This window comes from Eretmochelys imbricata, chromosome 5, assembly GCF_965152235.1.
Source record: "Eretmochelys imbricata isolate rEreImb1 chromosome 5, rEreImb1.hap1, whole genome shotgun sequence".
Lineage (NCBI taxonomy): Eukaryota > Metazoa > Chordata > Testudines > Cheloniidae > Eretmochelys > Eretmochelys imbricata.
Genome location: NC_135576.1, coordinates 6592923 through 6619531, shown reverse-complemented (window position 1 = coordinate 6619531; position 26609 = coordinate 6592923). Strand labels below are relative to the sequence as shown.

The window sequence follows — 26609 nt, the reverse complement described above, 5'->3', positions numbered from 1 at the left end:
CAATTGGAGGGGTAGTGTGGAACTGAACAGAAAGCAAGGATATGCACTAACTCCAGGGTAATGCCATGGCTGCTTGGTTAGCAGCAACCTCTCCCACAAAGAGGTTAAAGGAGTGTGCCCGATCTGCCTGTCTGCTCATCTGTTTTAAGTATGATGCCCACACGTTATAGAATATGAGAACAAGGAGCACATCTAGAATTCCAGTTAAGTAATGCCTTTATTGCAGGCCCTGGCAATACTGCGCAGGTCTCAAATGCTGATGCTTTAGATGGTGTATCAATGGATTTTTGCTATTTCTCTCTGGGTTGCTGGGTTGATTAGCTGTAATGCTAGTTTCATAGCTGTTAACGGCAGCACTGTTGGCCTGTTACCAGCAAAACTGTAAAGCTCTCTGATGATTTCTTGATAAATCAAGGTGGAATTCTGGGAACGTTACTACTTCACATTAAGAACTGGCATGTGCTGGATCATCAGTTCGGCGCCTTGCATCATTTTCTGTAGCTCCAAATTTGAACTGACACAGATTTGGAAACCTCAGCTAGATGGGAATTGCAGGGAACCTGCCTGAAATGAAATGCTTTGTATTTAATGCAGAAATGGGATGCCTTGGGATGATGAGAATCTGCTGGCTGTGGGGAGCTCCAAGTGAGCACAAAGATTGCTCTAGATGGAGGCGATCTATGTGTTTATGCTACTGCTGGAAGGTGGTGTCACAAATCCCAGGTCTGCAGCCTTTGCCTTGGCCAGTGCCCCACAGAGTCTCTAACGACAGGCTCATTATGTGGCAAGATTTATGCTCCTTACAAGATGCTGATCCCCGTCCAGTTCTGGCTTGGCTCAGACAGCTTGTGCCATCTGGTTGGAATCTCTCTCCATGCCTACAACAGATCCTTTCCTGAACTCTGCAGAGCCCCACGGTGATGGAGCCCGGCGTTGCTGGCAGACATTTCGTAACAGCCAGCTATGAGAGAAAGCAACCATGGTGCTATTTGCTCTGTGCGCTGAAGTGAGGCGAGAATCCAGGTCAGTCAAGGCCTCTCGGCACTGCTGGAACACAAAGAATGGCTTGGCACATCCCCTCAGCGACCTCCCCAGCCACGAAATAACAGCTGCCTTTTCTCAGGAGCTCCTAGGTTGGGTTGTAGTGGAAACACCACACACACACACACACACACACACACACACACACAATCAGTGACCTTGCCTGTGAGTTCTCCATAAGTAAAATTATTTTCACTTAAGCTTTCCAGGAGTCACTGAGCTCTAAATCACAGTGGGAAGAAAGGTAATAGGGCCCTCAGCCCCTGACCCTCACCTCAGCCTTGTCCAGTGGGCAGGAACTGGGTAATGTACTCGGCTCCTGTTACAAAGCTAGTCAGGGTTATAACCATGATTTTCATAATTGGGTTTTAACGTACATAGAAACCACCCAGCAGCAATAATAGCTTTGCACCAGAAGTGCCTTAAGATGGAGGAGAACAGCTCCTCTGAAGTGTTAAGAATCCCAGCACATTTATCTTAATAACTTTTATTACAGCCTGCCAGTTTAAACCTAATGACTAATTTATTGTATAAAATACCAGCAATATATTTTTTGATTTTGCTAATTAATTATCTCAGACAAAGGTGATATTTATAAAACTGCCCAGAAACGGTATGTGCATTAAACTTGCCTGGCAGCAGGAGATGAAATTATTACTAATATGGGATCAAATTATTCCTGTATTGACTTAGTTACTTTATTACTTCGTAATGGATTTCTTCATTATTTTCCCCAGGATTGGAGCATTCATGATTGCATTAAAGTCTGTTAATCTATGCAAATATCATTAAGAGCTACTAATAACCACAGCAACTTTCCTCAGTTTCAAGGAATGTACTAAATACTTTCTATGCACATTGTTCTGTTCTGTTAGCGTGATGAGATTAGCTGAGCATCTGAATCCTTGGGACAGTGGGTAGGTCCAAGTGCCTTCTGAAGACATTATCCCTTGAGGGTTGGTTAATTAGGGAAGAAAGGTGGTCTTGTGGTTCAGATGCTGGTATGGGATGCAGCAGATTGGGGCTCAATTCGTGGCTTCCCCTGTGTGACCTGGGACAAGCTAAATTTTCAAAAGTGGTCACTGATTTTGAATGGCCAACTCGATACACTTTGGCCTCCATTTCAGAGATGCTGAGAAACCACAGTCATGAATGCTCAACAGAACAAGCCAAGAGTGTCTCACTTTGGGCACCTAAAATCAGTGGCCACTTTTGAAAATTTTGGCCTTCATCTCTCTGTGCCTTGGTTCCCCATCTGTGAAATGGGTCTAATAAAACCTCCCTCCTTTGCAGAGGGCTTTGTGGGGATACGCACTTTAAAGGCACATGTATATTATAGCAGTAGGGCTATAGAGACAAAAAAGGTGGGGGGTGAACCTATGTGGTTAAATTATTATATTCACCTAAAACACAGACTCAAGTCTGAAACTTTGCTGAGGTTTATATATATACTTATTACAAAGTTCCTCCTCTACCTTGGTGGGTCTTGCACTTATTGGCGGATTTGCTCGCCTCAGAGATTCTCGGCAGCCCTCATTTTGGCCGTTTTCGTGAACCCACAGTTCAGGTCAACTCCTCCTGTGTCTGAACAGGAGTTGGGAGGTTTGGGGGGCACCCGGGCCCGCCCTCTACTCCGGGTTCCAGCCCAGGGCCCTGTGGAATGCAGCTGTCCAGAGTGCCTCCTGGAACAGCTGCGCGACAGCTACAACTCCCTGGGCTACTTCCCCATGGCCTCCTCCCAACACCTTCTTTATCCTCACCATAGGACCTTCCTCCTGGTGTCTGATAATGCTTGTAATCCTCAGTCCTCCAACAGTCCGCGTTCTCACTCTCAGCTCCTAGTGCCTCTTGCTACCATCTCCTCACACGCGCATGCAAACTGAAGTGAGCTCCTTTTTAAACCCAGGTGCCCTGATTAGCCTGCCTTAATTGATTCTAGCAGCTTCTAGATTGGCTGCAGGTGTTCTAATCAGCCTGTCTGCTTTAATTGTTTCCAGAAGGTTCCTGATTGTTCCTGAACCTTCCCTGTTACCTTACCCAGGGAAAAGGGACCTACTTAACCTGGGGCTAATATATCTGCCTTCTATTACTCTCCTGTAGCCATCTGGTCCGACCCCGTCACAATATATATTACTTTTTTAAAAAATCTCATTCTTTAGCACTTTTGGATTTGGCCAGAAACAGAAAGAGAAGCATTAAAATGCCACAGGAAAGGTTCAAATAATAGAATATTAGGGTTGGAAGAGACCTCAGGAGGTCATCTAGTCCAATCCCCTGCTAAAAGCAGGACCAACACTAACTAAATCCTCCCAGTTTCAGGAGAATTTCAGAGCTGAACAAAAAATCCCCAGAAAGGGTCAGAATTCTCACTAAGAAAACCTATTCTCATCAGATCTTCAGAGCAAGCTTGAGAACAAAGTATCTTTGCTTGAGATTCAAGATAAAAACCCATCCATTTTTTTCTGATTCAAATTCAGAAGAGGCTGGCAGCATATGAAATCAGTGTTATCTGTTGGTCATTTGCTCAGCAATCTATATTTTTATAAGAAACAGGATAATGGGCAAGATTGACCATGATCTGCCCCAGTATGGCGGCTCTTATGTTCTTATATGAAATTGGGTGATGGGTTGATTCTGTCCAGTTTGCAGAGAAATGTTCGTACCACAAAAAGCCACCTTCATTGATATCTTCAGTAGCAGGCCAGGAACCGAATGAGCATGAAGACTCAGGGTTTAGAGACACTAGTGAGGACAGTGAATGAGAGAAGCTTGAATTAATACTAGTAATGCTGTACACGTTGTCTGGGTGCAGGACTCCAGTTTCTATCTGCCAAATTTCAACAACACTAACTCTGCTAAGATTGACAGATAGCTAGAGGTGTGGGTAGAGAGACAAAAATAGTATCTATCTATCTCTATTATTTGAGATTAGTCTAATTTCTGATTTCCAGTGTTTAGATATCAAAGTTATAGGCAACTTTGTAGCTAAACACACACAAATAAGAGAAAACCAGACAAAATGGAAAATTGTTCAAATGCATGAAATTGTATCTGAAGTGGAATTCTGCATCCCTGCTCACATCTATCTATCTATCTATCTAGAGGGTTAGGGTCTCCCTGTCTTTTATTTATGATCTAGATCAATCATTTATTCCGGAGCCACGCAATCCAGAATGCACATTTCAGCTATCAAAGCTGCCTGATCATTGCTACAGTATTGCTCTTTATCTCTGCAATGTTACATCCTCCCAAAGGGCCACCGCATCATTCCCTGAGTGGCACCTGCAGCCTTATATTCAAATTGACCTTAACAAAATTGATTAGGTCCAATTACGAGAACAACCTGAATTCTGGGTGCCCTTGTTTGCTCTGCTGGTGTGTGCACCAAAGCCGAGAGGCAGGCAGGCTTTGAAAATGCAAAAAGGCTTCAGGTTTTGATGGAAAACCGTGTTCTGAACTATAAACAGTCACGGCAGGGTTGAGGTGGTGACAAGCGATTCCACAGCTTCGGGGGGTTACTGAAACTTTTATTGTGGGTTTTTTGTTTTGTTTTTTGTTAGCAGTGAATATATCTTTCCAAAGTCTGTATAAAAACCAGCTGGTGTGAAATTCAGAGCTGCCGCGACATCAGAACAAGCCGGCACCGGCAATGGAGTTGGATTAGCCATTTGCACCTCTGTAAATGGATTAACAAAATGTGATTGTTTGGTGTTTGGCTGTCAATCTGCATTTGGCTCCAAGAGGGTAATTTTAACTCGCAACGTGTTAAAAAGTAATTCCATAGATTGCAGCAGTCTTGGACCCTGTGAAACTTTCCGATTTTGCTGATGAGCTGACCTTGTTTTGTTATATAAAACACTCCCTGAACAGTGCTTTGGAAGCAAAAGCGTCATTCTAATAGTGGGTCCTTCTAATAGCGGGTAGAGGAGAAACCTGTCTTTTGGAAGATGAATGGCTATCATTCAGGATTACAAACAAACAGGGGGAAGATGTTGACAATAAATTACAATAGTTGGTCCAAGTTGTCATTTATTATTTATATTACCATAGCACGGAAGAGCTCTGGCCGAGGACCCCAGTGTGTTAGGGGCCGTGAACAAAAAGATGGCTTATAATTTATGATAATGCTGATACTGAGAGTTTATACCTCTGTTGTTATCCTCAAAACACTTTACAAAATGTCAACTAATTAATCCTTTGCATTTATAGGGGATCTGTTATCCAAAGATCTCAAAGCACGAACAATTAATTATGCACCCCTCCCATCTTATTCTTCCATTTTACAGTTGGGGAAAATTGGGAGGGGTTAGGGTTAATTGTGTGGAAAAGTGCTTTGAGGTCCTTGGATGATGGAGCCCCTATAAATGCAAAGTATTGGTCAATTGAGGTTAGAATCATAGAATCATAGAATATCAGGGTTGGAAGGGACCTCAGGAGGTCATCTAGTCCAACCCCCTGCTCAAAGCAGGACCAACCCACAACTAAATCATCCCAGCCAGGGCTTTGTCAAGCCTGACCTTAAAAACTTCTAAGGAAGGAGATTCCACCACCTCCCTAGGTAATGCATTCCAGTGTTTCACCACCCTCCTAGTGAAAAAGTTTTTCCTAATATCCAACCTAAACCTCCCCCACTGCAACTTGAGACCATTACTCCTTGTTCTGTCATCAGCTACCACTGAGAACAGTCTAGATTCATCCTCTTTGGAACCCCCTTTCAGGTAGTTGAAAGCAGCTATCAAATCCCCCCTCATTCTTCTCTTCCGCACACTAAACAATCCCAGTTCCCTCAGCCTCTCCTCATAAGTCATGTGCTCCAGTCCCCTAATCATTTTTGTTGCCCTCCGCTGGACTCTTTCCAATTTTTCCACATCCTTCTTGTAGTGTGGGGCCCAAAACAGGACACAGTACTCCAGATGAGGCCTCACCAATGTCAAATAGAGGTGAACGATCACGTCCCTCGATCTGCTGGCAATGCCCCTACATATAAATCCCAAAATGTCATTGGCCTTCTTGGCAACAAGGACACACTGTTGACTCATATCCAGCTTCTCGTCCACTATAACCCCTAAGTCCTTTTCTGCAGAACTGCTGCCGAGCCATTCGGTCCCTAGTCTGTAGCGGTGCATGGGATTCTTCCGTCCTAAGTGCAGGACTCTGCATTTGTCCTTGTTGAACCTCATCAGATTTCTTTTGGCCCAATCCTCTAATTTGTCTAGGGACCTCTGTATCCTATCCCTACCCACCAGCGTATCTACCTCTCCTCCCAGTTTAGTCATCTGCAAACTTTCTGAGGGTGCAATCCACACCATCCTCCAGATCATTTATGAAGATATTGAACAAAACCGGCCCGAGGACCAACCCTTGGGGCACTCCACTTGATACTGGCTGCCAACTAGACATGGAGCCATTGATCGCTACCCATTGAGCCCGACAATCTAGCCAACTTTCTATCTACCTAATAGTCCATTCATCCAGCCCCATACTTCTTTAACTTGCTGGCAAGAATACTGTGGGAGACCGTGTCAAAAGCTTTGCTAAAGTCAAGGAACAACAAGTCCACCACTTTCCCCTCATCCACAGAGCCAGTTATCTCGTCATAGAAGGCAATTAGATTAGTCAGGCATGTCTTGTCCTTGGTGAATCCATGCTGACTGTTCCTGATCACTTTCCTCTCCTCTAAGTGCTTCAGAACTGATTCCTTGAGGACCTGCTCCATGATTTTTCCAGGGACTGAGGTGAGGCTGACTGGCCTGTAGTTCCCCGGATCCTTCTCCTTCCCTTTTTTAAAGATGGGCACTACATTAGCCTTTCTCCAGTCGTCCGGGACTTCCCCCGATCGCCATCAGTTTTCAAAGATAATGGCCAATGGCTCTGCAATCGCATCCACCAACTCCTTTAGCACTCTTGGATGCAGCGCATCCAGCCCCATGGACTTGCGCTCGTCCAGCTTTTCTAAATAGTCCCGAACCACTTCTTTCTCCACAGAGGGCTGGTCACCTCCTCTCCATGCTGTGCTGTCCAGTGCAGTAGTCTGGGAGCTGACCTTGTTCGTGAAGACAGAGGCAAAAAAAGCATTGAGTACATTAGCTTTTTCCACATCCTCTGTCACTAGGTTGCCTCCATCATTCAGTAAGGGGCCTACACTTTCCTTGACTTTCTTCTTGTTGCTAACATACCTGAAGAAACCCTTCTAGTTACTCTTAACATCTCTTGCTAGCTGCAACTCCAGGTGTGATTTGGCCTTCCTGATTTCACTCCTGCATCCCCGAGCAATATTTTTATACTCTTCCCTGGTCATTTGTCCAATCTTCCACTTCTTGTAAGCTTCTTTTTTGTGTTTAAGATCAGCAAGGATTTCACTGTTAAGCCAAGCTGGTTGCCTGCCATATTTAGTATTCTTTCTACACATCGAGATGGTTTGTCCCTGTAACCTCAATAAGGATTCTTTAAAATACAGCCAGCTCTCCTGGACTCCGTTCCCCCTCATGTTATTCTCCCAGGGGATCCTGCCCATAAGTTCCCTGAGGTAGTCAAAGTCTGCTTTTCTGAAGTCCAGGGTCCGTATTCTGCTGCTCTCCTTTCTTCCCTGTGTCAGGATCCTGAACTCGACCATCTCATGGTCACTGCCTCCCAGGTTCCCATCCACTTTAGCTTCCCCTACTAATTCTTCTAGGTTTTTGAGCAGCAGGTCAAGAAGACCTCTGTCCCTAGTTGGTTTCTTCAGCACTTGCACCAGGAAATTGTCCCCTACACTTTCCAAAAACTTCCTGGATTGTCTGTGCACTGCTGTATTGCTCTCCCAGCCGATATCAGGGTGATTGAAGTCTCCCATGAGAACCAGGGCCTGCGATCTAGTAACTTCCGTTAGTTGCCAGAAGAAAGCCTCGTCCACCTCATCCCCCTGGTCCGGTGGTCTATAGCAGACTCCTACCATGACATCACCCTTGTTGCTCACACTTCTAAACTTAATCCAGAGACTCTCAGGTTTTTCTGCAGTTTCATACTTGAGCTCTGAGCAGTCATACTGCTCCTTTACATACAATGCAACTCCCTCACCTTTTCTGCCCTGCCTGTCCTTCCTGAACAGTTTATATCCATCCATGACAGTACTCCAGTCATGTGAGTTATCCCACCAAGTCTCTGTTATTCCACTCACATCATAATTCCTTGACTGTGCCAGGACTTCCAGTTCTCCCTGCTTGTTTCCCAGGCTTCTTGCATTTGTGTATAGGCACTTGAGATAACTCGCTGATCGTCCCTCTTTCTCAGTATGAGGCAGGAGCCCTGCCCTCTCGTGCACTCCTGCTCATGCTTCCTCCCGGTATCCCACTTCCCCACTTACCTCAGGGCTTTGGTCTCCTTCCCCTGGTGAACCTAGTTTAAATCCCTCCTCACTAGGTTAGCCAGCCTGCTTGCGAAGATGCTCTTCAGGTTAAGAGGTTCAGTTGCCTTCTCCGCCACAGACTTCCCTTGTGACCTTGGGTATGTCACTTAACCTTTCCGTGCTTTGGTTCCCCATTTGTACAATGTGGTAACAGCACTGCCCTGCCTCACAGTGGCGTTGGGAGGGTAAATGAATTAGAAATTGTGAAGCGCTTTGATAACTGCTGATTAAAAGTGTGGCATAAGAGCTAGGTATTATTATTATTTAGGGGCGTATTCATAATATCACAGCGCGTCAGCTGCAGATCCAGGAGGAAAAAAAAACCAGGATTCCCACCTCCCTGTGTCTTGATCTATCCATTTACCTATCTTATGGTTTTCAATAGCAGCCATCACTGTCGTATCTAGGTGCTCTGCCTTCTAGACAGCACGGCCTTTACTGCTGCGAGGGAAAGACGGTTAGATCGACAGGTGCAGCAATCTCTTTGCTATATGTCAGAGGTGACCAAACTGTGGCTCGTGAGCCACACACGGGTCTTTTGTAGATAAAGTGAGGCTCATGGAGCCCCTAATGCCCCCCGCTCTCCACCTACCAGACTGGGGGCAAGCTCGGGACCTCTGCCTTGCAGCGGGGTGGTGGGGTAGGGGCTTCAGCCCTGCAGAGCGCACCTGCCAGGGCTTAGGGTTTCAGCAGGAGTGGGGCTGAAGCCCTGAGCCTCAGCAGGCTCCTGCTACGGGGTTGAAGCCCCAAGCCGTGGCAGGCATGCCCCAGCTCTCCAACTTGTGAAGATTGTCATATGCGGCTCCAAGGGCCGGTAGGTTTGGCCACCCCTGCTGTATGTTTCGCAAGCCAGGGCTCCGCTCCTGCAGTCGTATTGGCCAATGCTGGCCCCTGCACTCTTTGACTTCAAAGGGGCTTCTCGTGGGCCAGGGAGTGGGGGGAGAGGGAGGATGGCTGCAGGAGTGGCACCAACTGCAGGATGGGATCCAGGGAAGGGCTTTGCAAGCCAGAAGTCTTTACCTACCATTTGTCTCCCGATCCATATTGACTGCAAAGTCCCACTTTGCCTGCTGCTTAAAAGGAGAGTTGATTGTGCTTCTGCTGTTCGTTCCGTGTAGGGTATCAAGTATCAGCTTGGGGTAGTAAACGGGGAACATGGATATTCCTTTCTTTAAAAGCATGGGACACTCAGAGCCCCATGCTCTGAGTATCCCTAGCCTCTGTTTGCCAGAGGCTAGGAGTGGACACCAAGGGATGGATCACTTGATAATTGCCCTGTTCTGTTCATTCCCTTCGAAGTACCTGCACTGGCCACTGTCGGAAGACAGGATCCTGGTCTGGATGGGCCATTTGTCTGACCCAGGATGGCCGTTCTTATGTTCTTAAAACAGATAATTGGCGTGCATCGTACCTTGGCATGAAAAGTGCAAGTAACATAGAGAACAAACACGTTTCAACGATTTGCACGGAAATCACCTGATTTGGGGCCATCTCAGTCCCTTTGCCGTCGGGGTAGAAGGGATAGAAACGGCATGTGGTAGCATCTCCATTATGCCCAGGCATTACAGTAAGGGGGAGTGGGGAGAAGCACAGGTCTCAAGCAGTGTTCCCCCACAGCTCCTCTTCTCCTGTGGAGAGAGCGCTCCCTCCTCTTCCAATCTCCTTTCTCCAGTTATCCTGCGTCATCTGACTCAGAGGACACCGTACACTACAATAATGGGTGAAGGATGCAGCTGTTCTATCTAGCCCCATGGGATTTTAGTTCAGGGTTATGCTGTGTTTAAGGCCTTCCACCCTTGGAGTGGGGGAAAACGTTTTACCACAAATTAGGGTCACCCAGGGCTTCTAGTAAAGTGCGACGTCTAGGCACCAGGTGACATTTTAGCCTAGCAGGTCAGTCCTCATGCAGAGTTTACATCTAACCTGTGATTTTAAACCAGTTTAGTTAATCTGCTGCAAAAGACTGCGGGGACACTTGCACCAGTTTAAACCTGGCTTATTTTACTTTACCTGCAGTCGATTCAGAGTAGGTTCAAACTAAGCCAAAGTAAATGTCCACGCAGGGGTGTGCACAGGTTTCACTAGCCCGATTTAACCAAACCAGTTACATTAAACTGAGTGCAAGTCAGTGCCTAGACAAGGCCTGATTTTCTAATGCTGATACCTATGCAGTCATCTCAATTCCAAGCACTGACGCTGGGCCAGATCCTCAACTGGTATAAATTGGCAAATCTCCATTTGAAGTCAGTGGAGCTACACTAATGTACACCAGCTGAGGACTTGGCTGTGTTGTGCTCTGGTGGTGATCTGCATTGCCTAGCTTTGCTGAATCCCTTGCCTGGAATGTACACATGGCTTAACTTCATGCCAGACTTCTTTGCATTGTGTGAATACTAATTGTGCTTCTAGGCAGAAACTTATATTAAAATTAATAGATAATATAAAAAAAAAAATACAGAGATAATTGAACTGACCCAAAATAACCTCTCTCCTTCTGTCTTGAGCACTGGAGTTTTAGCACAAATCTCTTTTACTGCCGTGGCTTATGTTGTGCCACAAGCAAATGCAAAGAGCAATTAAACATTTAACATGATTGTAAGGAAAAGAGAAAAGCTGCTGTTTAAGTGCATCGAGGAAAAAGAAAACCAGCCCACAGGATCTAATGACAGACCAAGGGAAATGATGCTAGGGATGGATCAGTTCAGTTCAAGAGCTTTGTTTATCCAGGATCTGGTAAAACATTTTGAAAAGCAAAATATTCGCTTTGCTGAGCTTCTTAACAGGATTTTCAAACAATCCTAATGTCATGAAGCTGCCGGGTGGATGCCGATGCTGCTTCTGGAGACCAAACAATGTGAGTTTCAGACTTCCTTTGTGCTCCTTACTGTAGAGGGTTACCTGGAGACATTTGAAATCCGCCTCTGAAAGAACTTACGCTTTCATAAGCTCCGGTTACCCCTTAAGAAAAAGAAATCTTTAGTCCATAGCAAGTCTTTAATGAATTTTTTTTTCTTTCTCTCTGTCTGCTTTCTTTCCTTCCTGACTTATGATTTCGTCTCCATTTAAAAGAAATAAATAACCCAACCCATGAGTGATTTCAATGAGCACAAATGTTTACAGCAAAACAAATTATGGAAGTGTCTTTCTTTCTTTCTTTCTTTCTTTCTTTCTTTCTTTCTTTCTTTCTTTCTTTCTTTCTTTTTCTTTTTTCACTATGTCTACACTGCAGATCCTGCCACCATAGTTATGTTGGACAGGGGTGTGAAGAGGTGTGATTTCTGACTGACATATGTGTCTTGACAGAACGCCCCCCGCAGTGTAGAGATGGTTATACTGGTAAACCTGCACTGTTGCTGGTATAACTTGTTTCTCTCTTTGGAGGTGGGGTTCGGTAGACTGGTAAAAGCACAGCTTTGGAGTTTTAGCACAGATGTATATCCAGTATATTCTACCAGTTTGCCTGGATGGTACAGGGGTTCTATTGCTGACATAGCCTGAGAGTGCTAGATGTAAGCTTAGATAGATAGATGGTATTTCTTTCCTGAGGCTTGTTCAGAATCTGTGGCCAGTGGGGGAGGTTTAGGTTGGATATTAGGAAAAACTTTTTCACTAGGAGGGTGGTGAAACACTGGAATGCGTTACCTAGGGAGGTGGTGGAATCTCCTTCCTTAGAAGTTTTTAAGGTCAGGCTTGACAAAGCCCTGGCTGGGATGATTTAGTTGGGGGTTGGTCCTGCTTTGAGCAGGGGGTTGGACTAGATGACCCTTCCAACCCTGATATTCTATGATTCTATGACAATCAGCTGTTATTACCCACCTTTAAAGTCTTTAAACATTATTTTTCTTTTAACATCACTTTTAAACCCGATGTATCAATTTATCATCAACTAATTCCTTACTGACTTAAGCCAGATTTAAATTGGTTGAAGAGCATCCACACAGGGCTTTGCATAGGTTTAATTATATTAGTATTATTTATTTTATTATCGTAGTACCTAGGAGCTCTATGCATAGAGCAGAACCTGTTTGTACCAGGCGCTGTACAAACACAGAACAAAAAGACGGTCCCTGCCCCAAAGAATTTGCAGTCTGATATGTGAGAGGAGATGACAGATGGATAGAGACAGACAGGGGAGGACAAGGAAACAATGAGGTAATATTGGTCAGCGTGCCTGGCAGTTGTCACATTGATTCAAACCCACAACTTTAGCTAAGCTGGTGCATCTTTTGTGTGCAGACAAATCCTGAAGTAAAATGGTGACATCACAAGAGTACAAGTTGAGTGACTGGGGCAGAGGTTCTGAGACAGGTGGCCCCAAATTCTTTGTGTCTTAGGAATACCTATTGACTTCACTGGCAAACAAGCATTTTGGAGACAGGGAGCCTTCATTTTAAAATTGCAGCATTTCCAACCCCATAAAAAAAATCTGCGATAGCTCACAATATACATTTTCTGAAACCCCCAAATGGTTTCCCCTCGCAGAACCAAGACATGGGCAGTGGGCGAATCCCCCACTTGGGAAGGCGAGCCCGCTGGCCCTGCCCCTTCTGCACAAGGCCCCGCCCCCACCTGCTGGAGCCCTGAGCCTTCCCTAACCCCCAGTGGCCGGAGGAGCCCCAGCCCACTCGTGCCAGCCGGCCCCAGCATGGGGCCAAGTTGCTGGCCCCAGTGCCGGTCTGCTGGCCAGCCCCAGCGCCACGCCGGGCTGTCCCTGGCCACCCAAGCTCCAGGCCGCCAGCTGGAGCTGAGCACCTAAAGGCTTCAGGGGACAGGGGGATGGAGGGTGGGGCCTGGGGACAGAATATGGGCAGGGCCACGACCTGGATTAGGGGATGCTTAACCTGCCCTGGCCATTGATACCCACCGCCCATGGCCCCAGAGTGAGAAGCAGTTCCTGCCGTGAACAACATACAGTCTAACCAGACAAAGGATGGGAGGAAAAATGACAGATCAGCAGGTCAGATCCAATAAGAGAAGGCAGATCTCCTGAGGCCCAGTCCAGCCCCCTGTCATGAGGCTACACTGCCTTCACTACAATACAAGGGAACAAAAACTAGACAGAGTCCCCATTTTCTTTCAAAATTCCTTCATAGGCCTTTAAGGACCAAGGTCTCTAATGTTTGCTCAAATCTTATTTAGACAGAACTCCCGCTGAAATCAATGGGAAATGTGTCCATATAAGAACTGTTGGCATTCATAACAACAGAACCCAAACATGCCTATGGCACAATTAGTCTCTCAATTTGCCTGCTAGTGTTTATTCTTAGACTGCAATATCAGACACAAAGCTGCATTTTGTCTGCTAGATTGTGCCAGTAATACAATAAGGGTCTAATATATTAATGAATAAGGATCTGTAATATGCTAATATTTCTGCATCACATTAATATTCTATTAGACTAATGCATTATTATGCTAATACGGTCTATTAAAAATGCAAAATATAATTATGCTCTCTGTATGGATCTTGTACTGAAATACCATTCTTGCCCTAGCCCACATTTATTTGTGTGTGTGTGTGTGCATATTCCTCGAATTGTTTTGTCTGCTGTGAAAAGCTCTGGAGTATTCACTGGACATATACTGATACTTTCCACACTATGGACCAAACCCAGACCTGGCTTATGATGATGCAACGCCATTGTCCATGTGAAATGGGTTAGGTGAGCCCAGTGGATAAGTGCCCCATCTTTTAAAGTCTTAGGGGCCCAGTGCTATTCCGCTTAAGACTCAGAACCTGGATTTCCTTGAGTGCAAAAGGAGTTTTGCCATTGACTTTGATGGGCACAAAGTCAGCCGCTAAACTTCCATTGACCAAAATCAGGACAGCATTGGCCCGATAGCTATTAACACTAATTGAGCCCCCTGCTGGCAGGTGCAACAGGGAGGATGAGGATTGAATTAGACATGTGGCTAGAACCACCCTCTCACTCTTAGATGTGGAAGGTTGCGGCCCATAGGCAGTAGCCCCTTGCGCTAAGCCATACTGCCCCTTCTCAATGGATAAACAGAGATTCAGCCGCTGAGGTGGTCAGTCCATGTCTTTGACAAGCAATTAAAATTAAAAATTTAAATATGGGGGGAGTCCAAGATAATTTCAAAGCCACACATATGGCCCGGGGATGAAGCCAGAACAGTTCAGTGCCATTAACCTTCTTGGCTCAGATCCTCGGCAGGGGTAAATTGTCCTAATTCCATTGATTTCAGGGGCGCTGTGCCAGCTGAGTCTCGGCCCCCTTGATCCTGCAAGAAGAGGCGCGCCCTCATCTCCCACTGGTGTCAAGAGGAGTGGACGGCACTCAGCACCTTGCCACATTGAGCCCTCACCGAATCCTGAGAGGTCGTTCGCAAAGTGCCTCCCGCCCTTACGCAAACCCCTGTGAGCTCCTGAATAATGGAGTCTGAATGAGAGGTCTCCTGGAGTTCTTTACATTGCAGCTAAATGTGCACTTGATTGCTTTTAGATGGGCCAATTAAGAATGAAAAGAGAAAGTGAACAGCATGGTTTAAAAAAAAAATAGCCCGGTCTGCCAAGTTTATGAACAGGAGCTCAAAATGAATGTTGAATATTCCACTTTTGACTCTCAGAAGAGTTTGCAGGTGGGAGGCCGAGGGGTTGTTTTGTGCTATACCCGTCATCCTGACTTTGTGCCTTGGTCTTGTTTCTGTGTATTGCGGTCACAGGATACCAGTTGTTTGGCTGGGAGAGTGCCGTACTTAACAAGAGACTCTGTTTACAAGATGACATGGAATTTGGGCTCAAAATGTCTCCCCTGATGGTGATCATGCACAATGTTTTATCAAAGGAGCTAGTTACTGAAAACCTGGATTTGTGCTGGAGATGGCCCACCTTGATTATCATGCACATTGTGGGGAGGGTGGTCACTTTGGATGGGCTGTTGCCAGCGGGAGAGTGAGTTTGTGTGTGTGGTTTTTGGAGGGGGGTGAGAGAACCTGGATTTGTGCTGGAGATGGCCCACCTTGATTGTCATGCACATTGTGGGGAGAGTGGTCACTTTGGATAGGCTATTACCAGCAGGAGAGTGAGTTTGTGTGTGTGGTTTTTGGAGGGGGGTGAGGGGGTGAGAGAACCTGGATTTGTGCAGGAAATGGCCCACCTTGATTATCATACACATTGTGAAGAGAGTTGTCATTTTGGATGGGCTATTACCAGCAGGAGAGTGAGTTTGTGTGGGGGGGGGGTGGAGGGTGAGAAAACCTGGATTTGTGCTGGAAATGGCCCAACTTGATGATCACTTTAGATAAGCTATTACCAGCAGGACAGTGGGGTGGGAGGAGGTATTGTTTCATGATCTCTGTGTGTATATAATGTCTGCTGCAGTTTCCACGGTATGCATCCGATGAAGTGAGCTGTAGCTCAGGAAAGCTCATGCTCAAATAAATTGGTTAGTCTCTAAGGTGCCACAAGTCCTCCTTTTCTTTTTGCGAATACAGACTAACATGGCTGTTACTCTAAAACCTGTCATGTAGCTTTGGGGGCTTGCTTCATCTTCAAAGAGCAAAGAAGACAGAGCTGCACAAAACTTTCATTAATGAAACCAGGGCCCTGGTGAAACGTGCCTTATTTCTGTTTTCATTATAAAACTGGAACTTGGGCCTTGCTTACTAAGGTTTGTCAATCTGATGTCCCTCGGAAAGTTTCAGGCAACCCTGGTGAAATGTACTGATTTTTTGATGTGTGAGCGAGATCATCCGTCCGTGGCTGTCCCACAGAAAAGATAAAGAAACGTTAGTATCAGTACCTACAGGAGCGCTCCTTGAACGTAAGTAGTGAAAGCCTGGGCACTGCGAATTGACGAACCAGAGCACCAGTTCCCCATGGGGTGGGTTCTGATTGATACATTCATTCTCTTTATCATCTGTGCAATGTGGATTAGCACAACAGGCTAAGTACTGAGCGAGTCTGTGGCCATGTTTCAAGCAGAGTTGTACAAAATCAGAATTTCATGGGACCATTTCTGTTATTTCCCTTCAATGGAATGTCCAGCTTAACCCAACCCCCAATTATATATCTTTTTTGCCAAATGGCACTGAAATGGCTGTTTGCTCAGAGAAACAGTGAGCTTTTGACTTTCCTTCTCATTTTAATGCAGAGTTCACTTTGCTCTGAAACAAGTCTCTTTTTTTAATTCCAAAAATGTGAAATTAGTGATGTATTTTTCCCAGAAATGAGCCCACTTTTGACTGTGCAAAAACCAGCAATAAACTCTCTTGATGGGCAAGCAAAATATGCCCTTCTTTTATTCAGCATCATCAGAGTAAGAGATAAGTGAGTAGACTTTGTGCCAGGGCTGGTAAAATAACATGATGATTTTATAATGCTGTGTTAGACCCTTCTTGCTTTCCATTTGAGCCACCTAAAGACTGTGTGTGCTTTTTGCAAGTATGTGTGGGGAAAGATTGGATAGTTCAGATTAACTCCTCCCAAGCTACCGCATTTGTGGCATTGTATGTATAGTGCTCAGGGCTCCTTTGGTGATCTAGACATATGAAACATAATTAGTAATGATGCTGTTGATCACAAATGATTATTATTTCTCACAGGAGCTCCATTCCATTCAGTGTAAGGGAGCTAGGGGCTCCTGTCTTACTGTCCTATGATTTGCAGTGGCATGCTGCTTCCTCTCTTTCGCTACCCTGTGCTATATCTTGACATACTTTGTGTCCTCGCCTGCCATTCTGGGTTCTGACCTGCCATTCTGTGTGCCCTCTCTTGCCATCTTGTCACAGAGCATGATGGGAGATGTACAAAGCTACCTCTACCTGCCTCGTTGTTCATTTATGGACATGTCACAGTTATTTCCCATCTGTTTAAGTGGGGATTTGATGTTGTTGGGGTTTGCGCTTCAGAAATGACTGGGTAGGAGACACACCCATCATCTGGGCAATAGAAATGCTTGGGTCATGTTATGACCTTTTGTCTTGAAGTCTGAGGTAAGTGCATCTGATTTCCCTGCCAGGGACTATCCACAGTGTAGTATGCTGCAAGCACTGTGGTCAGGAGAAGTCTGGCCTTCAAGCAACTTCCCGTTATTATTATTATTGATCTATTCATTTATTCATCTATCTTTGTTTGGCTTGTTGCATGCCAATGATGAGCTTAATGCCATGAGAACGGCTCAAGGGGAAGAGAGTTAGAAGCCCAAAGAATTTAAAGCCCAATCCAAACGCTCTCGTGAAATATACTGTGCTCCCTGTGACTATCTGAGTTTGCTGCTGCATCCCCCTTTCAACCGAGGGTGTGAAAAGACATAACCTCCATGCAATGGAGAAAGCTGGATTTGTAATTAAAGGGCATCTTGGGAAAGTTTCACAGACCACAATTCCCTCCCCATAATGCTCTGTCTTTTCACGGAGAAGCACTTTTCATCTCTTTCTCTCGCTTGTTCTTTCTTCCCCCTCAGTCCGAGTGCAGGCATGTGTAAAAAAAGTCAGGCAAAGAGGGATGCCTAGATCTCTTCAGGCAAAGAAAGAACTGGAGGTTAATTAAAAATAAAAAGGCAGAATCGCAAACTGCTATCCTAACACACACACGTACCCCTTTCGCCCCGCGGGTTCATTTCTGAGTGAAGCTAGCCAGGGCCAGTGTGGAGCAAAAGGCTTTAGAGGAGAAGGGGTTTTGCAGTCTTAGAAAGAAAGAAAGAAAGAAAGAAAGAAAGAAAAGAAAGAAAGAACAAGTTGGTTGGTGTAATCCTAGCAGCAGTTTTGACTACGCCTGTTGATCCCTAATTAGTTTTTATTCATCTTTAGTTTGACGAGTCTTCTTTCCCAAATGAGGAGAAAGGTTTGTGTTTCTGGGGGTGGAGACAGAACAATATGGCATAGACCAGGGATTGCTGGGCACAACCCCTCCTTGTCTTCATCTTCCTTTGTCCATCACACGCTGTCCATCTTCCTGTCTTTCCTGCTGTCTAAACTGGTTGCCAACATCTTTCTCATTCTGTTCTTTCTTTTTCATTCATTTGCTGATCTTTCTCTGCTCTTCTCTGTCTCTTTCTCACTCTCCATCTCCTTCAGTTTCTTTTCTTCCCTCATTTACACGCTCTCTCTTTCTTTCTATCCCTCCTGCTTTTACCCATTGCCTTCTTTCAGCTCTTTCTCTCTTCCATCCTCTGTGGATCGCCCAGCCATGTGAGAAGCTCACCCAGACCTGTCTGGTGAGGGACTAGTTGGCGCCATCAGTGTTGCGGGATGGAAGACTCAAACCCTCTGACAACCTTGCCAACGTCCATCCCACAGTGCAATGAGACCCTGGAGTGGTGCTGGCCTCTGGAACATGTACTAGAAGCACTTTTAAACAGGAAGAAAGATTAGGGGCCAAAAATGATCACTGGGAAATGAGAGTTGCAGCAACAGGAGTAAACCATCCTGCTCAGCTGGCCTTTATCTCTTGGGCCCAATCCATCTGATATCACTCCGACCAGTGTATTGTTCAAACGGAAAGATCACAGGGTGGTTATGGGGCAGTGTGTGCTTTTCTGCAGCCAGGCAGTGGTGGAGAAATTGTTCCATCTTGGAGGCAGTATTTATCAGTGCTTCAACCCTCCCTCCCAATCACCCCCAGTTGTGACAAGCGTCTCTCCACTGAGTTTCTTATTACAAACCAAGGTCAAGGAAGAAGATCCTTGGAACCAGTGTCTCCATTCCAGGTAGCTGAAATTTTATGCTTCTGCTCAGATCACCCATACACCCGCCCCCCCTCCCCCACCCATTAGAGGAGTTAACTTCTAATGAAATATTTTGCACATCCCTACTGCTGCATTACATCCCACCCGCCATGCCTTGACAGGCTGCATCAGTCAATAATGATGCAATATTAAAGGGTAATGACACAGCCACGCAGAGTAATGAGAGAAAGCAATTTCTCTCACTATTTAGCCATTTACCGATCAATTGGATTTGAAGCCGTCAAGTTGAAAACACGGGGAGTGGGCTGAGACCGAGCAGGGCCGACGCTCATCCCTGTAATGCTCTGTGTTCTGCTCGGCTGCCTGACAAAAACGGTATAAGCAAACACACTGAGTTAAACGCCATTCACAGTCTGAAGACAGATGAGGGCAGATGGAAAAACTTGGAGTGAGGACTACTGGGATAGTGAAGAATCTGGGGTAATGGGCCAGTAGGTAGGAGAAGAAGGAAATAAGGCAGAGGCGCTGATTTCTGAGTTTCCGGGGGGTGCTTGACCCCTGGTCTGCCTCAGGCCCTGTCCCCATTCCACCCCTTCCCCCAAGCCTCCGCCCCCACCCAGCCTCTTCCCACCCACCGATCTGCCTCCTCCCCTGCCTCTTCCTGCCCCTGCTCCCCCTCACCCAGCACCTCCTGCACACCACTGAACAGTTCATCACTGGTGGGTGGAAGGCGCTGGGAGGGATGGGGAGGAGCTGATGGGTGGGGCCCACCAGCAGGCGGGAGGTGTTGGGGGGGAGCTGATTGGCGGAGGTGCCAATGGGTGCTGCCAATGGGATTTTGCTTCAGTCCACAAACATGGGACAGCAGAGGAAAAACACTGAGAGATTTCTTTCTGTAGTGTAAATAATGTTGTTGCATCCATTTAAATAATTGACCATAGCAGAAATAAAAGGGCAGCTCCAAAGCCCTTCTCTCCTCCGTGGATCTCAAAGCAGTTTGCCAACATTCATTAATTCTCACAAGCCACCCCGTGGCATAGATAAGCACTGACTGTCCGGATTTTACAGAGAGAGAAACGGAGGCACAGAGCAAACCTAAGTGACTTGCCCAGGAACAGAATCCTAACCAGGAGACTGTATTGCCTTCTGTGACTGGAAGGAGCAATCTTCTCATTCCGAATGTGAACACTTCACCATTTGGGAAGCAGCGTGGCCTAGGGGCTAGAGGACTAAACTGGGGTTCAGGAGACCTAACTTCTGTCGCTGGCTCTGCTGTTGGGTGACCTTGGGCAAATTGCTTCACTTCTCTGTGCCTCAGTTTTCCCATCTGTAAAATGGGAACAATGAGTCTTCCTTTGTAAAGTTCTGTGAGACAAGTGCTATATAAGAGCTGGTGCTTATTATTAATGGAGGTGTTTTCACCCTGGGAAATCGGGTCAATCCATCATAAAAGAAATATGTCACGGGCAATATGTGTATCTGGTGGATTATTATATTGTTATTTTTTACCTCTGTTTGTTAAGCACGGACTGCATGCCCAGCCAGTATATAAGGACACACAGCCAAGTACAGTCTCTCCCTGAGACAATTGAAATGATCTAGCTTTGTATTTTGAATCCGCCCAGAATTTGGATCTGGGCTTTGGATTCCAGCCTATCTCAGGCTGAAAGAGATCCCCCTAGATGGAAAATGGTTTGAAATGGAAATATACAGGTAAAGGACGTCCAAAGGGTAGGGGAGGGCAGGAATGGGGGGGACACCAGAGCATGCCTGGTGCACAGTGTCAAACAGTGACAATTCCAGAAGGCACAGATCACCATTGCTCAACGGAATGAGTGGCACTTGGCACAGGGTGAGACGGCAGGAGGGTTAGTGGGATGCTGGAGATTAGGAACAGATGAGTGGTCCAGGAGGAAGTAGAGTGGCAACAGGGGAGTGAAATGCGAGAGCATGGGGAGAAGGAAGGGAAAACGCCTGTTTGTTTTTATTTTATTTTCTCTGAGCTGATTATAGGACTAATCCAGCGACTGCAGAGTGTAAATCCTGCACAAGTGGCAGAGATTATTGCAGCTGGAAGGTTTGTGATATATTTTAACCTCTTGGCTTCACTTCAGCTGCAGAAAGGGAGGGGGGTGAAGCAGGAAACCTGCCCGGAAAGGACCTTCCCAAAGCCTTTGAAATCAATGGGACTCTTTCCACTGATTTCAACGAGCTATGGATCAGGCCCTAATTGTGCAGCATCTGCAGAGGCAGATGGCACGACTGTCTGGCCTCTCTGGAATGGAGGAAGGGGCAGTCACTTACTCTGACCTCCCATCACAAGAGATGTTAGGACACCTCCTTAACAAACCAATCCCCTAGTCCTACTGTCATGCCATTGCCGGTGGTGGGGGAACATTCCTGTATGTCACCTCAATCCAGCTCCCAGTGGAAAGACTCCCATTGCTTTTGGTGGGAGTTGGATGGGGCCCTTATGGGAATGCATGACCTGTTTATGTCAATCCTCCATGCAGGCAAGACCAGCCATTCAGGACCTTCGTTCAGCTGACCATGAGCCATGCCTCAGCCATCTTGGGTATCTCTTCACTGCAGAGTTAGCCCGGGTGTTGCCCCTAACCACTCTCCTGTCTACACACAAAAACTTCTGGTCCACATTTGGTGGTGCTTTCAGACAAGGCTAGCTGGCCCGGCTGGGTGTATAGGTTAGAGCCCCAGATTTCCTTTCCCTCAGGCTGGCACCCATCTATTTTGCAGTGAGGACACAGGCTAAGCCACCTGAGTGCTGATAGTCCTCCAGTGCCATCCCACAATTCCCCCCATCTGTGCCCAGAAAGTTCTCCCACAATTCCATGGGAAACCATCCTAGAGTGGCTCAGCTGAGAGCATCATAAAGAATCATGGGATGTGCCCCCCCAAGTGCCAGCACCCCACACACAGGACTTCAGCACCAGTGAGGAGACAGTAAACTCAGGTAGGGCTTAGCTCAAACCTGGGTTAGGCTAACCTGCGTGCCAATCACCTGCACTAACTCTTCAGTGAAGACGGACCCCTGGAGACTAGATTATTTTATTGCTTTCTCCTTGGGGTTACATCGCAAAACCATCCTCGTGCAAAATGATCCCCTAGTGCATGGCATTTCATTCTAGAAGAACACACCGCCAGCACTTATGTCGTCCACGCTGGCTACCTGTTGGTTTAGGGGAGGAGTTTTCGAGCGTTGGTTTTAGCTCCTACAGTCATATGTGTTTTAAACCCATAAAGGTTTATCTCAAAGACTACGTCTCTCTAAGTCTGAGTGAAGGCCCCTGAGCTGGAGTCACTTTGTTTAAATGGGAAGGGGCTGCTAACCTGGCATTTTTCAAAAGGGCCTTTGATTTGGTCCACCCAGGCCTGGATTTGTTAACCTTCCAGGCAGGCTGTAAAGGCTGTCTATCCTCTTGGGTGATAGGGAGGGGTTAAATAAGGGTGAGAGGAAGTTTGCCTTTGAAGTTGTGATGGGTTCGACTCCCAACTGGCATTTTTTCTTTTAGTTAAAATATATCCTCTGCAGTGGCAGAAAAACAAACATTCCAGTGTTGTACTAACCTCGCCCAAGAGGACCAGAAAGGGAAACTGATCTGGATTGTAAAAGTCTGCACAGCATCCAGCCCAGCTGGATCCTGATCCCTCTTTGGCTGCATTGTAGTACAAATCATCATCAGTGAAAGAGGAAGGACGGCTTTGTGGTTAAAGCATTGGACTATGACTCAGAAGATCAGTATCGAGTCTCAGGAATCTCTACCCCAGACCTGCTGCCTGACTTTGGACAGGCCATTTAGGGCCAGATCCTCAGCCGATGGAAATTGTCAGACTCCACTCAACTCAATAGTGCTATTACAATTCACACCAGCTGAGGATCTGCCTCCTGATCTTTCTGAGCCTCAGTGTTCCACCTGTAAAATGGAAGAAATAATGCTTGATTGTGAACTCTTTGGGGCAGGGACTGTCTATTACTATATGTAAAGCACCTGGCACCCTGGTCATAGATATGATCAGTATGATGGTGCATCCAAGTACCACCATTATATTGATCACGTGGCAGAAACTGTCCAGGATAATTTCATTCTTCAGGCTGAGTGAGATGCAAAGTGGAACAAAGAGCCCCAACGCGATATTTAAATTGCTTTTGTTTCTTAATCACTGGAGGGGTTATTAGCAACACAGATAAGGAAACTTTAAAATATAGTATTTTTGGCTCCTTTTCAGACTTTCCTGTATGTCTCAGGCATTTGAGCCTCACCAATATATCTTAGGCTGAAGCAAAGCATTCAACCAAGTTACACACTGAATAGGACAAATTCTGTTCTTTTTTATTTTTCTTTATTTATTTTTGCTCTGGGCAGACTTTTTAGTCCTGTAAATGGATTTCCTTTAGCTGTGAATGGTGCTTGTAATCATTTCCCCTTCCCGCGCTCCCCACTCTGCTGTTTCTCTCAATACATTGGGAGCTTCCTTTCTTTTTTTGCAGCCCTAGATTGTCTCCTTGAGAGCTAAGGACAAACTGGCAATAATTTATGTTATAGCGCGATACAAAAAAAATACATTACACTATAAATTATGATATGAAGGGTAAAATGCCAGGAAATATGCCAAATGCTGGTGGAAATCCCATTAGACAACAGAGTCCTATAGCAAAAGCATTCCCCACAGAAATCGTCGGAGGCTTGCATAAAGCTGTTGGGTGGGAATATAATGTAACAGATAAAATGTATAATCAGTCAACTAGAGATATGAAATTTTTACAAACGCCTAAAAAGAAAGGTGACTTCCATTTAGAGCTACAGCAATTTCAGATTTGGTCACTTGGGATATTGTAATGCCGGCTACAACTTGAACGGGGAAAAAAAGTCTGCAACGTAAGGGGTGGGGGAGCAAATGTTGCATATGGCACTGGGTGGCCTCTGGGATTTTATCCTGATGGGAGATTCCATTCCCACCTGAGTGGCTGTCTTGCGTGACCCAACCCATTCCTCCCCCCCAGGCCTGAAGCAATGGCATGCTTGGTGGATCCTACATGAGAACAGGGACCAGGGGATGGGAGGCATTGCATAGGAAAATGCCACAAACTGGTTCAAAATATGGCCCAGCTGTAAAGCTTGGATTAAGATCTTGGTATGTGTGGAGCAAAAAATTTGGCTTGGATCATTTTAGAAACAAGAACCCAATGGGAAGCTTGGGTCTAAATCGGAACTTTTTGGATGGGCTTGCTCTGATATATCATCATCGGTATTTTTCATTAATTTCCCTGTGGTGCCCACCGTTAATCTAATTGACTTGTATTAAAGTCAGCACCTGCTGTTCCCTTTCACCCAACCTCTGGCCGCCTGTCTGTCCTTATTTCTGAGATCCTTGTGTTATGTCTAGGCAGACACATGCTATTTCCACTCGAGCTTGCACACTGAAAATAGCAGTGTGGACATTCTGACGCAGGTGGCAGCTTGGGCTAGCTACCCTGAGTACAAGCCCAGCCGACCCCTCAGTCTGAGCTCAGGTGGCTAGTCCAAGATACCACGCTTGCTGCTCATGCTGTAAAAGCCACACCGCTATTTTTACCACGCTCGCTTAAGTCTGTGTATCCAGGATGTGTGCTCCCAGCTGCAGTGTAGACATACCCTGAACATCTGGAAGCATCCAGGGCATTATAGGTGCTATCATAAGCTAATAATAAGTCATGATTTAACTGGGAATAGGTCCTGCTTCGAGCAGGGGGTTGGACTAGATGACCTTCAGGGGTCCCTTCCAACCCTGATATTCTATGATTCTATGATAGTAATAACATAGCAACCACAGCGTGCACGGAGAATTCCAAACACAAAAGAAGCATGAACCCTCCTCCAAGGAGCTCGCAGTCTGAAATCAAACAAAACAATATGCCAAAAGAGAAGAGGTAGAAGTTTTGCTAAACAATTGACAGATGTCAGACATGTAAATTCTACTCACGTTTACCCCTCACGTGTAATACTGTCAGTGAGCAAGTTTCTCATTGATACCACAACTAAGATGAAACCAATACCGATCTTAACCTTCACCCAAAACTTTACCCCAGTCCAATCTGGAGAAGATGGGATCAGTTCTGGATATTGCTGGTATTTTATTTATTTGTGTTATGTTAAATTATACAACAGAATGGATCCTGTGTAAGAGAGAGCATTCTCCTGATGGACTCAGAATGACACCGTTTCTGTTTTCCCTTGAATAAATAATTGTGTGTGTGTGTATGTATAATTTTTGCTACCAAAAAAAATCCCCAACAACCCAATCAATGGAGAGAAAAGCAGCTTTGAGCACCTTATTGAACTGACCTACAGAAAAAGCTATGGAGCTTCAAGCCCAAACAAGTCCCCGATAAGATGTGAAATGCAATGGAAAAATCATTTAGAGAGAACAACAGAGAAGCTGATTTTGCTCTAGTTTTACAGGCTGGTTCAATAAAGGTGCCTGAACTCTCCTTTCTATGTAATTCTAAAGAAGGGTCATTTAATTAATACATATATCCGGAGGAATAAAAACAGAACAAACTTAAAACAAAGATCATATTTCATGTTCAGCATTCCAGATCTATCTATCTATCTATCTATCATCTAACTATCTATCTATTCTTCTTCCTTCCTTCCTTCCCACATATTTGCTTTCTTATTCTCTCCTTCTAGTGGTGTATGTAATGAATAAATAATGGAAAAAAATATGGAATCATAGAGAAAAGAGAGACAAGAGAAAAGAGGCACTGCTTACGCTCTCTCTTTCTGTTTTTTTTTTCCTCCTGGAGTTTCTGTTATTCCCATATTGTGTGTGTTTCTAACTTGGTCCTCATGATTTTATGGGATGATCATGTATGGTACAAACGCATTTGTGCACACATCATATGCTCTTCTCCGTCAGTGTGTTTAGACCATATCCAGGACACATTCCAAGGTCACTTATAGATTTATACTGGCTTCACTGTGTTTTACGCATCTCTGGTTCTTATGCATGGAGCAACTAATGACGGAACCCGGAAGAGGGAGGGGAAGTCACAGGACCAAGGGCCTGCTTTCACCATGGTTTTATATCACCGCAATTCCACTGACTTCACGGGAGTTACTCCTGATTTACACTGCTGTCAGAGCAGAATCAGCCTCTTGGGGTATGTCTACATGGTAATTGGAAGTGGGATTGTAGCTTGGGTAGACGTGCATTAATCTAGCTAATGCAGCTAGAAACCATAGTGAAGATGCAGCAGCATGGACCCTAGTGAAGGCTAGTCACACAAGGGTTCCAGACAGGCTTGTACAACGTGCATTGAAGCCCGTGCCACCAGGGCTTCACTGCTATTTTTAGCCACACTAGCTAAATTAAAGCTAGCACAACTATGCCTACCTGAGCTGCAGTCCCACCTCCAACTGCAGTGTAGCCATAATTTCATCATGCCTTTCCATTTCCCCACGGTACAGTTAAAAGTCTGGATAGCAGCTTGAGATGCTCAGGTGGAAGGCACCACAAAAGTGCAAAGTATCATT

General features: G+C 45.6%; 1 protein-coding gene across 31 annotated transcripts in view; it reads left to right on the top strand.

Moving 5' to 3' along the window:
- Window positions 1–26609, top strand: part of CELF4 (CUGBP Elav-like family member 4) — an 847078-nt gene that overhangs the window by 548847 nt on the left and 271622 nt on the right. For 8 of the 31 annotated variants that reach the window (XM_077818105.1, XM_077818117.1, XM_077818104.1 and 5 more), the window contains exon 4: window positions 9149–9178. The exons of the other annotated variants lie outside the window; for them this stretch is intronic. In XM_077818105.1, coding sequence (XP_077674231.1) covers window positions 9149–9178 — 30 coding nt within the window. The remainder of the gene's footprint in view (window positions 1–9148; window positions 9179–26609) is intronic. 31 annotated transcript variants of the gene reach the window in all.